Source organism: Lagenorhynchus albirostris, chromosome 9 (assembly GCF_949774975.1).
Source record: "Lagenorhynchus albirostris chromosome 9, mLagAlb1.1, whole genome shotgun sequence".
Taxonomy (NCBI): domain Eukaryota; kingdom Metazoa; phylum Chordata; class Mammalia; order Artiodactyla; family Delphinidae; genus Lagenorhynchus; species Lagenorhynchus albirostris.
Window position 1 is genome coordinate 36,217,033 of NC_083103.1, and position 13,368 is coordinate 36,230,400.

General features: G+C 49.0%; 2 protein-coding genes across 3 annotated transcripts in view; one reads left to right on the plus strand and one right to left on the minus strand.

Annotated features, from left to right (window-relative positions):
• NAV2 (neuron navigator 2) overlaps nucleotides 1-13,368 on the minus strand; it is a 396,632-nt gene that overhangs the window by 224,818 nt on the left and 158,446 nt on the right. For both annotated transcript variants that reach the window (XM_060159528.1, XM_060159527.1), the window contains exon 4: nucleotides 9,293-9,365. In XM_060159528.1, the coding sequence (XP_060015511.1) occupies nucleotides 9,293-9,365 (73 nt within the window). The remainder of the gene's footprint in view (nucleotides 1-9,292; nucleotides 9,366-13,368) is intronic.
• Nucleotides 4,588-5,353, plus strand: LOC132525942 (26S proteasome non-ATPase regulatory subunit 9-like). The gene is given in 3 exon segments (XM_060159529.1): nucleotides 4,588-5,037; nucleotides 5,040-5,098; nucleotides 5,100-5,353. Coding segments are annotated over 3 exon segments (669 nt in total). The 5' UTR covers nucleotides 4,588-4,637; the 3' UTR covers nucleotides 5,310-5,353.

The window sequence follows — 13,368 nt, forward strand, 5'->3', positions numbered from 1 at the left end:
TGTAGGAGATTCCCATGCAGCTCCGGTTTCATGCCTTAGAAGTTATGGTTTTTACCATGTGACCTTATAATTTATCATGCAAATTACATCATTTTTGAGAGTGGGAGGGAGACGTTCTTGATTATATTAGGAAAACAGGTGTAAGCCAGGGCTGACTTGGACAAGTCAAGATGCTCGTAAACCACTGTGTGCAATGCAGGGAGCACAGAAAGTGTCCCCAGATGTGGGAAAGTCCCCCAGTTTCTTTGGGTAGCTCAGCTTTAACCCTTCAGCTCTGCTTCCTTCTCCATCCTAAGGAAACCAAAGGAGAACACACCTGTGGCCTGTTCCGCTTCTGCTTCTAAATGTTCTGACAAGGACACCAGTGTCACAGAGTATGAGGCTGGCTGGGATGATTCAGTTTATAGATGGAGTTTTTGTAAGATTCAACCTCTGAGCCTCAGTGTTCTTCTTTAAGATGGGCATTTTCCTCACGGGCAGATGGAGGGTAAAGGGACACACCCCTGGGCCCTTAGCTGGACAGTGACAGGAGGCAGGACAGAATCAAGAGCTGGCGTGCAGGTGACGACCTGTTAAGGAACTCGGGAAAACAATTTCCCCTCAAAATTGAATTCCCTGAAGGGTGAAAACAGAGCTATAATCATGACAGGTGAAATCTATGTAAGATTTTAGTGCCTTTTATAGAGCTACTACTAATTAGTATGTATCAAGAGAAGCTTTTTACATACACGATCCCATTTAATCCCTACAACCGGGAAAATGAGGCCTATTTTATCTCCCTTTTACTTAAGGGGAAACAGGCTCAGAAAGGTTTGCAACCTCTCCAAGGTAATAAATGCTGGAGCTGGGATCTGAATCGAGGGTTTCCAGCTCAAAGCCCAGGCTCCCAACATGGTGTAACCAGGCTACTTACATACCCATCATGGGTCGTGTATTGAAAAGCACACCAGATAATGTTTTATTTAAGTTAGCTCATGGCCATATAAGGATTCTTTATTCTCCTTCTAGAAGTATTCTTGTATTATGGGATGTGTCAAATATCCCAGAATACATTTTTTTAAAAACCATGCAAGAAAAACAAAGAAGGGAAGAACTAGCAATTCAGCATATCCAAGGGCTCAGGGGTTGCCCCCTGCACAAAGCAGGCATATCCACATCGGGACCCCCTTAACCTACCTGCCCATCCCAGGGCAGATGAATGGAGCTGGCTCTGTCATATTCTCTCCCTGCTGTGGATGTTCAGTCATTTATTGTTCGTAACTGTTCTACTATTCCTGAAAGCATCTTTTTATTTGTGACAGAGCGCGGTGCTCTCATAAATACACTTTTTCTTAGGAGAAAGCTTTTTTTTTTTTGAGGTAGGCGGACCTCTCACTGCTGTGGCCTCTCCCGTTCCGGAGCACAGGCTCCGGACGCGCAGGCTCAGCGGCCATGGCTCACGGGCCCAGCCGCTCCGCGGCATGTGGGATCTTCCTGGACCGGGGCACGAACCCGTGTCCCCTGCATCGGCAGGCGGACTCTCAACCACTGCGCCACCAGGGAAGCCCAAGAGGAAACATTTTTATTATAAAGATCACTGATTGTTAGAGCCACAGAAGCCTTGGGTTTGAATCTCTCTAGTCCATCATTTATGGACTTCAAAGTTTTTCCAAGAGTCAACCTCTCTGAGCCGCAGTTTTCTTCTTTAAAATTGGCATATGTGTGCCACACCTTCCCCACAGGGATGCTATGAGAATTAACAGAGGATTAATGAGAAAATAAGGGCAACGCACCTAGGACATGGCCTGACTCTGTATTTCCCTTTTGGGTTCAGAAAACACCGTCACTGTGCCTGCAGCCCCCTCAGAACTCAGCACGGAGCTCTTCAACCACGAGATAACTAAGAAGCCCTTCTTCTTGCACATCCCCTCCAGGCCACAGTCACAGGCGTCAAAAAGAAAATCAACCATGATAATCTCATTTTACAGAAAACACAGTGGTCATCTTTTTAAAACAAACAAACAAACAAACAAACCAGCTCTACTGAGATACAGTTTATATCCATAAAGTCAAGTGTGTGATGAGTTTTAGTAAGTTGAGTAAATTCTAGTTTTAGAATGTTTCCATCACCCTAAAAAGTGCTCATCTGCAGGCAATTCCCAAACCCATCCCCCAGGCAACCTCTGGTGTGCTGTTTCTATGGATTTGCCTATCCTGGGCATCTCCCCATAAACGACAATCATGTGATGTGCAGTCCTTTGCATCTGGCTTCTTCCGCGGGGCATCATGTTTTTAAGGTTCATCCAGGTGAGAGCGTTATCACTAGTTCATTTCTTTATATTGCTGGGTATTATCCCATTATATGGATAGACCACATTTTATCCATTCACTAGTTGGCGGACGTTTGGACGGTTTAATTTTCTTTTCAGAACACAGGACTCAAGCGTGGTGAATGCTCTGTTTGGGAACGAGCCACACAGTTTATGCCATGGGTGGTCCAAAATAGCTAGAATTGTGTTCTCTTCCTATTTCCAAATGGCATTTTTCTGTGTGCCACGAGGCCTGGTAAGCTGGCTCCACAGGCTGTCTAAAAACAAAATCCACCAGCCCACAAAAATGTTCCCCTCATGACATTTCCCGAGGCTTCGGAAAAAGAACATCATTCTGTTTCTGATCAACTATCCTCACCCTCCTGATTTGTACAGAAGGAAATAACTGTAGACCTAGAGAGATATGACTTGTTTCAGGAGACATGAGCTAGGCTGGTATCTAAACCAGCATGAGAACCCTGTTCTTCTTTCTCTCCTATGGCTGCACCCACGTAAACTGCAGAATAAACTACATGGGCCATAGTCCAATTTCCACTAGAATTCAGTATGGCGTGGATTCTGAACCTCCTTGTGTTCTGACTGATCTCCGTAACCACTGGCTGGCGCTAATCTGCATGGATGCTATAGGGGGGTGTTGGGCAAGAAGGGAGGATAATAGAGTTATTCTCTTTCAATATTGTTTAAAAGAAACCTCAGGCCTGCTTTAGTAAGGCGTAATCGTTGGGATAATCTAATACAAAGAAACCTGCTTTGTAGGAAAGGGATTGGGAGCCAAAGGGAAGGCTGCCTCAGACCACAGTCTCAGAATTCCTATTCAATCCCCTTAAGCCACGGTGTAAGGTCACCGGGCTGATTCCGGATTGTGGATTCTATGGCATTGCTCCTCCAGCTGGGCCGTCTACATCACCCACATTCAGCATGTAACTTTCCACCCCACTCTGGCAGCCCTTCTGTGTACTGCTCAGCAAAGCCCCTCAGCGACTCTGCCCACAGGGGAGGTGGATGAGGGGGTGGGAATAGAGCCAACAGGGCCCCCTGCCGGTGAAGGACAGAAATGGCCCCACTCACCGCCAAACTCAGGTGACGTGGGTAGAGAGAGATGGAGACAATCTACGTGCTGCTTTTACCCTGTCCAGAAAAAGCTCCTGCTTTCTGGCTCAGGATGAAAGGAGGAGACAGCTCAGCATCAGGTCTCTGGCCATCAGGGCAGCAAACCCAGGTCTGAACTAATCAAGTCGGCAACGATTTCACTCCTAAAGCACATACACCCTGTTAGAGTCACCTGGAAGCATCTTCCTGCCTCTGTTTCTCCAAACTGGAAGATGGATAAAAAGCTAGTCCTTTGTTCCCATATTACCTATGCCCCAACGTCGATCTAAATTTCCCTTCACCTTCCTTTTCCGATTGGTGAAAGCCTATTCAACTTGTAAAACCCAGAAGAAACATCACTGTCTCCGAGAAGCCCCTGCCTGCCCCAGGCAGAGCTGATCGTAGCCTTCTTTGGGCACCACTGGATCCTGTACATACCACCAGCACAGCTCTCTCACTAACTGGAATTTAAAGCTAGTTTTGTATGACTAATGTAACTCTCCGTGTACGCCGGTGCCTAGCACTGTGCCTGGCATATAGATGTGCCCGGCAAATGCGTGCTTAAACAAATAGGATATGTCTTCACCTCCAGACCTCCGCTTTCCCATTACAGGAGGATGGGCTCAGGGCCAGGGAGCGCAAACCCCAGGTGTTCTCAAAACTCCCAGAGATAAAGGCCATTCCTCTTCACAGGAACAGGTTTACAGATGGTTGTGACAGGTGGAGTGAGGGGTTGAGGTGATCTGGAAAAGCACCCCGGGCAGGCTGAGGCCCAAGCTCACAGGACTCTGGCGAGTCTCCAGGAGCAAGCGGATGGGTCCGATCTTGGGGAACACGCAGGGGACAGGAAAAGCCCCAAACCAGCAGCATCTCCACGGGGCTCACCTGGGCCTGCAGCCCCTGCTCGCAGGCATCAGCTGTCTGTGCCCTGGAACAAAGGCTCCCTGTGGCTCTCTTGCAGGCAGGCCAGGACAGGGCCTGAGCTGCTGAGATGCTTCAAGGACAGGTGCACACACCCTCCCGGGTTCCAAACCTGGCTTTAGTCCCTGGGAAAGGGTGGAGATGTGCCTATGAGGCTTTCCAACCGCTGATTTTTTTTTTTTTTTTAAATCAGAGGAGGAGCCTCAGGGCAATCAATCATCTTCAAAAGGAAAACAAAGAGCATTAAAATTACATGATTTCTCTCGGGTGTCCGCGGTTGGGAAACCGGCAGTCCGGGCTCCTGGGCCGAGGTTCACGATGTCGGAGAAGGAAACGAGGCAGAGCGGAGGCTCCCCGGAGGCCAGCGGAGTGACTGTCAGCAACATACAGGAACTGATACGGCGCAAGGAGGAGATCGAGGCGCAAATCAAAGCCAATTATGACGTGCTGGAGAGCCAAAAAGGCATCGGGATGAACGAGCCACTGGTGGACTGCGAGGGCTACCCCCGGGCAGACGTGGACCTGTACCAAGTCCGAACCGCAACGCACAACATCGTCTGCTTGCAGAACGATCACAAGGCGGTGACGAAGCAGGTGGAGGAGGCCCTGCACCAGCTGCATGCTCGCGACAAGGAGAAGCAGGCCCGGTACCTGGCCGAGGCCCGCAGGGAGGCCATGAGCCACGGCCTGGGCCAGAGCCAGGACCTCAGCCCTGCTCAGCCTTCGCCACAGCGAACAGCATCAGCCCCGGCTCCCCTGCCAGCATCGCAGGTCTGCAAGGTGGATGACGAGATAGTGGAATTTGGCTCTGTGAACACCCAAACCTTCAAGTCCCTGCAGAACATTGGCAGTGTGGTCCAGCACAGTGAGGCGAAGGCCCTGAACGCGACAGCGAACCGCAGAGGGGAGAAATACCAGCTCAGACTCGTGCCAACACGCTGGGCGGGAAAAGGACTGCTGGGCTGCAACATTATTCCTTTGCAAAGATGATTGACCCTGGGGAACAGAAACAGGAAAGCATATTCCCTTGCCCCAGACTTTCCTCCTCCTCTTCTCTTCCTGAAGCTCAAGGATCTGGAGGAGGCTGGGGGCCTGAACTTCTAGGTGGCGGAAACGCTGTGGCCTCCCAGTGTGATCTCTTGGGATTAACACGTTGTTAAAAACGTGATCTGTGTGTAGCATCTTTTGCAAATTAGGCCACGGCCCTACATGGGAATCCTGTGGATGTGAGCAAGTGTGAGTTATTCTGGGAGGTGCTGATGCGACTTTATTCTTCTAGAAATGTTGTTTTTTCCCCCAAATAAACAGTTTTACAGTGTTAAAAAAAATACATGATTTCTTTAAACACTATAATGATTTTCTAGTAGTTATGGGGGTGGTTAGAAGTGTAGATAGTGGTGAGCAGTATAAAATACCAGGACTTGAATCAGCAGATGTGAGTAGCTTGATCACGGCTGACTCTGTGGGCCTCCCTTTTGCCACATGGAACAATCTCTTTGGGCCATAGTCTCCTCATCTGTAAGATGGGGTAATACGAATACTGATCTCGGAAGGTTGCTGTGGGGGATTAAATAGGATATAAACTAAAATGTGTACAACACTTAGCCCAGTGACTGTACATGGCGGGTCCTCAATACATGATTTCCACTCCTATAACTTAACAGTATGTCAAATGGAGGTACTTCCTGTAGCCCTAAAATTGTGAATAAGGCCCATTTGAGGAAAACAGGCTCCAAGTACCCTTGCTTTGTAAGTTCAAGGAACTGACAGAAGTTGGGACCAGTCACCCTCCCACGAGACAGCACTAGTCCAGAATTAGTCTTACAACCAAAGACCATCACCACCAGCCTCTACCCACCGCGCCCAAAGTCAATATAAGAAGATCCAGATGAGAGAATGTCACTGAGGTTGGGCGTGGGTGGTCACGACTGATGATCACAGAGACAGGATATCTCCTCCCCTCACCAAGGAACAAGACAGTGGGGTCCTTGCACTCCTTGAAGTCGAGGGAGTAGAGGCTTCAAGAGAATAACTCCAGGTGGTGGTGGTGGTGTTCTAGTGCCCAGCTGGGACACCTGCTTAGCAGGGACCTGGCAGATCTGCCTGTTTGCCACCTAAGCTGGGGAGAAAGAGCTGGAGAGAGATTGTATGGCGGGGACTTCCAGGTGACAGGAGGCCTGTTCCATCACTACAAGTGGAAGACAGAGCCCACACATTCCTGCTGCTCTATGGTGGGTGACGCAGGGACTGTGAGACCGAGGCCTACGGCCTTACCAGGACCACCCTAGTGTGGGGACGAAGAGGGGCCTGAATCAGGGGGATGGAATGTGACTGCTACCAGCTGGGGGTGAGCTAGAAGAGCGGTCAAATCTCACAAGAGACTACTGAGGCCCTGGGAGCAGCATGGGAGTGAGTGCTGGTCAGCAGGGCATGCAGAGACCCCCAGTGGGGACAGTGGCAATGATGGCCCACCAAGAGGAGGGCAGCAACTTCACCCCCAGCAGAACTCTGCTGCCTCTGCTGCTGCCCCAATCCTGGAGGCTCAGGCACAGGAACGAGGGAAGGGAAAGGAGGTCAAGTCATCACACCCCCCAGACCCCCTCAACCTTCCAAAGCCACCTGCACTGGGGGGCACCGGGGAAAAGAGCTTTGAGTCTGAGACTGAAGTTTAAAAATGAACAAGACTGAGTCTTAAGTACTGACATTATCTGTTCTAATAACTGCACAAGACTGAAGGGAATGGGTTCTGGCCCAGGTATCATTAAATGAGTCTCAACCAAGCAGGAAAGATGGGGGTCAACATAGCACAGGTGGGGGCAGTTACTGAAAAACTTACTTCATGGTTATACCCCAGTGACTGATTCCTCAACACACTGGTTCCAGTCTGCTCTTCTCTGCTCAGACTCACAAGGGCCACATCCCACCACCGACCAGGGGGCTGGGGCTGAGTCTGTCTGCACCATATGCCTTCATGGGCTGCCCAGCATCTTCCGAGACAGTGTTCCAGCCAACAAAGGTTCTAGATCTTTTTTGATTTCTTTCACCCGTACATGGCACGCCCACATTTTATCCATCTGCCTTCCCCAAAGACACCATGAACAGGAGCTCCGAAATCACAGACCTGGGTTCCAATCCTGGCCCTGCCACTCACTCACTGTGGGCTTCATAACTTCTTCCAGGGAAAATTTCCTCATCTGTAAACTCAGCATATTATAAATTCCAACGTCAGTTGTGAGAGCTGGAGTTGATGCAGATAAAAGCCTTCAAAGCACAGTTGGTACTTATTCATTCAACAAATATTTGTTGAGTAGATTCTCTACGCCTTAAGGTACAGAGAAGATGGGGCAGGGGAGAGACAGGACAGGCAGAAGGCAGGACAATGGGTAGACAGATGGCAGGGTGGCCAGGGTCACCTCCAGGCCACATGAGATGAAGCTGGCCTACAGAGTCTGCATCCCCTGGAGCCCTTTCTGCTAAGCGTGACTTGTAGGAGAGAAGCCCCTGCTGATGCTCTGCTGCGGGTGGGGTGCACAGGCCCGGGATCCAAGCATGCCCAGGACCTAGGAGGAAGGTGTGCCTGCCACTTCCACCAGCACGAGAACTCTCTACCAGGAGGAAGCAATGTGTTCCTTGGAATAGAAATTTGCATCTCCCTACCTCTCCACGGAAACACCAACACCAACCCCTCATGCCCCAGCGATGCACATGCCACATGCCATTCAGTCTAGATCTCATCCCCCGGAGGAGGAGGGCCCATAGCCCAGAGCAAAGGAATCCTCCACGGACCCTTCTCTCGGAGCTGAGATTAAGGCTGACCACCGAAAGCTGCCTCAGAGACCTCTGGAAGCAGTGTGACCATGTCTCACCCGGGGCAGCCCCAGCCTGTTAGAGGTCCCACTTGGGGAATTCCGTGCAGAGACACGAGACACCAATAGCGGCCGCCCACTCACAACACTGGAAGAGACTACAGTCCAGAAACACAGCCAGGAAAACCAAGCTTTCACCACACAGCAGAGCAAAGGCAAGGAACAGTCCCCAAAAGGATCACGCTTGCAAACCTACGCTACACTGGGCTGCGTCCTTCCGCACCGCACCCCGCCTCCCCAACCCTAACTACCAGAGTCAATGCTAACCAGCAACTCTGCAAAATGCGACCAGGATAGGGAAAGGGCCTCATCTGAGGCCCATGCTGCTCTACCTGTTCTGGGAAAACTGGAGGAGGTGCAGCCTAATGAGTTTGGGAGGATGCTGGGGCCTATGGCCGCTCGGGAGCTAGCAGCTGCTTGTATTTACAAACAGGAGAGAGACAGAGCAAGTTTCCAGAGTGAGCTGTTGCCCGAGGAAGCTGAGAATTCAGACCGGCCATCTCCAGACCAACACCTAATGAACAGCGAACCACCAGCCGACGCTAATGTGCTAATTAGCCACGAAATTGGAGTTAATGAAAAACTAATCACGATGTCAAGATGGAGCACCTCATTAATAAATCACATGCTTTTTTTTTGGGCGGGGGGAGCTAGGAAAAGTGCCGCTTCTTCTCATAAAATTAAGAGAAGGATTAGGCGTTTTTCCCTGGGAACTTGCACAGTTTAAATATGCTCCGTGGTTAAGTGTTCTCTCTCCCACAGATAAGGCTTGGCTTGATAATTAACTAAACTGCCGGTCGCGTGAATAAAGTCGGCGCTGTTTGATGAAGCCCTTCTCAAAGAGAAGCAGCTCCGTCTTCACTGCTCCCTCCGTGTCTTGCCGACAAGGCTGGCACAGCTGGGTCGGCACTCTCAGAGATCCCTTAGGTTGTCAAAAGGTTGGCATCGTCAAGTGCAGACAAGCATCGAGCGGCCTCAAAACCCGCAAGAGACAAAACCGGAGAAGCCCACCAGCACCCCTTGGCTTAACTAAAAACGTCATCAATAGGTAACAGGTGGGCATTTCAAACGATAAAGGGCAGCTTTATGACAACTGCTCAGACTCACCTTCTGCAGACAGCCCCTGGATGTTTATTCCCTTAGCCGCCAGGAAATTCAAGCAGGCATCTATGTTTTCAATCTGGGGGGGGAAAAAAAACCAATATACACTCAATAAATGTTCAGTCTTCTCCAGAGCCATCTCTTATTAGGAACAAAAGTCTATGTCAGCGAGAGGGTTCACTGTGCATTTGCTAAGGTTCTCAAAGAGGAAAAAATGACATGAAAACACCGGATGGATAGATGGAGGCAGGTCAGTACTCTCCTTTGTCTGTACTTGCACAGGAAAAGGCTACCTAATATGCCAACCACACGCAGCGTCAGAAGTCAAGGCCTTGGATTGCTCACGGCTGCCAAAAATAACCAGGGGGGAATTGGAGCTCTCGTGTTGGTCACTGTCGCCAGTGCTATCCTCAACACTTGAGCAGCTGCCAGAAACACAGAGGTGGGGACAAGGTTAGGAGACCCTTCCACCTACCAGCAGCTGGGAGAGACTTCCCAGCCCCCGAGGAGGTGGGCAGTTAAGCATAAAAAGAGTGAATGGGCGTCTCAGCAGGAATCTGGGTAGTGTTTACTCACAAAATTCTCAGGATGGCAGGCATCGCAGAGGACGGGGAGAGCTGCAAACTCACCGAACCTCTCTGTCCTCTGTGTTTTCTGTGGCAGAAGGGACCCAACCCCACCAGGGTCTGGGAGGCCTCCCAGGCTTTCCAGGGCTGATGCCACGGCCAAGGGCAAGCTCACGTCCAGCCCTCAGGAAGGAGCAGTTAGATCATTCCCAAAGGTCTGATTTGCCTTCAGTTGTCAGGGCTAATTATTTTTTGGTCTACAGGAAACTGTTCGGGCTCGATTCATGTCAACGGTGACCAAAAATAAGAGAAACTGCCTTGGACTTGGCACAGGGAACTTTGGATTTCACACGGCTTGCATTTCACAGCGGAGATCTTCCTCACCTCCGCAACCCCTCAGCCCCCGCCCGACTTCCCAGGCTCCAGCCACACGCTTATGAACTCCAACCAGTATTTGACCCATGGGGTTTGTTGTGAACTCATAAATGACTCTCTTTCACAGCGTACATGTGACCCTTCTCCCTCCCCTCCCCCAAGCAATATCCTGACGGTTCCTTCAGAGCCACAGAGTGAAGTGTCTCCGTTTTACGAGCTCTCATTTGAGTACAGTCTGGCTCCAAGGCAGTCTTCCTGAAGTTCATGTCCACCCTCCCCTGATGTCTGGCATTCGCCTTCTCTGCTCCCGGTCTTCACAGCTTCCAAACACGTTAAATTAAGCTCAGGGACACCTGAATAAAACTGCATCCATTCTAAAAGAATCCGCTCAACCCTGAGCTTGAGGTCACTCCATCCTCACAGTTTTTAGCTCAGGTTCCCAATCTCTTTCCCAGCTAACAGCTCACCTTCCAGGGTCTTCATCTGGGAGGCATTTTTTCATCTCTAAGAAAATAATAATTTTCTTAGATATAACGATATAACTAATTTTCTTAGATAAACGATATAACGAAATAAATGCCGATGCTACACGTTATGCCTGCCACCATCGCAGAAAATCGTTTCTTACAGAGAGGGAGGAAAAATGAGATGGCTTTAAACTCTCCTTTCTTCTTTCCGGCGCAGGATGACTGACAGTGACAATCAAGTGCTACCACCTTGGAGGGAAGGGGGGCGAGGGGGAGGACGAAGAAGGAAGAGAATGGCTGGGAAGACCCTGTGCAAGGTGTTTTGGAGCAATCGGCTTCCACGTAGAAGTGTAATAAACATCATCTCTCTAAATGTTATTGCACTCTATTACAAAACCCTGCTTTTGAGAAAATACCAATCCTTATTTCATGATATCGTATACAGTGGTTAATAGACCAAAACCATTCAAAAGGATTTGTGGCCTCTACACAAAGGCACTAGTATTGAAATCACAGTAAACTTACAAAATTCCTCTTCTACCCCTTGTCTCTTCCTATAATCCTATCCTACTTTTTTTTTTTTGGTGTGTATGTGTTTTTATTGTTTATCTATTTTTTTAAAATTTATTTTATTGAAGTATAACCGATTTACAATATTGTGCTAATTTCTCTGTACAGCAAAGTGATTCAGTTATATGTACATTCTTTTCCATTATGGTTTATCACAGCATACTGAATACAGTACCCTGAGCTATACAGGACCCTACCCTACTTCTTCTAATATAATATCTTACACGTGGCTCTGAAGGGAGGCTTTGGCAATTATGACCCCATAGCAAATGAGAAGAGAAATCTGACCACCCCTGAATCTGTTAATGCAAAATCAAAAATAGTGCACTTGGTATTGATATTTATCCTGGGAAGTGTCATGCAGGTGGGCTGACATGGGTAGGTTTAGTTTTTCAGCAACAGTGTGGCAGTGTGACACTAAATACAAAAAAAGGGACACCTGCCAACATATGCAAGAAAAGCACTGCTCTACTAACACTGCAATTCTATAGAATTTTCCCTCCAAGGAGCATGAAGTACGTTTCCTTGTCACATCTATGGAGCATTTGATGTATGTAGCACCATTTAAAGTCCATGGTAGGACTTCCCTGGTAGAGCAGTGGTTAAGAATCCGCCTGCCAATGCAGGGGACACGGGTTCGATCCCTGGTCTGGGAAGATCCCACGTGCTGCAGAGCAACTAAGCCTGTGTGCCACAACTACTGAGCCTGCGCTCTAGAGCCCATGCCCCACAACTACTGAGCCCGTGTGCCACAACTACTGAGCCTGCGCTCTAGAGAGCCCACGCACCACGACTACTGAGCCCGTGTGCCACAACTACTGAGCCTGTGCTCTAGAGTCCACGCGCCACAACTACTGAGCCTGCGAGCCACAACTACTGAAGCCTGCACGCCTAGAGCCTGTGCTCCACAACAAAAGAATCCACTGCAATGAGAAGCCCACGCACCGCAACGAAGAGTAGCCCCGGCTCGACGCAACTAGAGAAAGCCCGCGGGCAGCAATGAAGACCCAACGCAGCCAAAAATAAATAAATAAATAAAAAATAATAAATTAAAAAAAATAAAGTCCACGGCAATTTCTTCTTGCAAGGCTACCCTTGGTACATTTCAATTCACCCATGGGGCTTTCTTTTTAAATGTTAAATTCTGTTAAGGGGAGAAATAATTATGAACAGGTTACCTAGAATATTTCCTCTCTTGTTGATTTTTGTTACAGTCCTATCATTCTGTCAACCAATTTCATAATTTTGATCAATAGTTCTTTGCTGAGTAAGGGAGACTGGGAAAGGAAGAAGATTTTGCCCCCCAGGGGGCATGTGGCCACATTCTGGGTTGTCACAACACTGAGGGAAACTGACATCTAGTGAGCAGAGGCCAAGGATGCTGCTGAACACCCTACAGGGCACACATCAGTTCCCTCCCAACAAAGAAGTATCCAACCCCAAACGTCAGCAGTGCCAAGGGTGAGCAACCTGAGGGATATGATTCTTTCAATCACTCAATCAACATCATTGTGCGGATGTCTGTTCTGTGCCAGGCATTGTGCTCGATTCTTTTGACAGTGTTGGTCGAGTCTTCCCCCAAGTCCAGGAGCCCACATTTACATAATCCTTCTCTTTAGGGTCCACAGAGCCCCTCGACATACACCCCCTGACTCCCGTCCATTTCCAGGAGAATCAGAGCATATAAACAAGGGAAGCACTAGGATCTCCCTACATTAGGTGAAGGAGGAGACCTAAGGGCACTAGGAATGCTTTCTCCTAAAGAGGAGATGAAACGGGGGACGCTATCCAGATGGCCAGATTGCACTCCCAGAAAATGTAAAACCTGAAAATAAGAACTTGGGTCGTCATTTAAAAGACGATTCATAAGCCCATCAAGAGCCTTGAATTTTTTCCCCTCTACCATGAATTCTCAGCTCACAGAGGAGTTCAAAAAACATTCCTCAAGTTTCAAATCCACTGTTTAATAATGTTCCATTAAGGCTAAAAATCACTCCCGACAAGGCGGCCGAGACCCACACTCTTTTCATCTGCACCCCAGGAAGGGCACGGGGCTGGGAAGCAGCATAGGGTCAGATGTGGATTCCAACCTCCCGCTTCACTT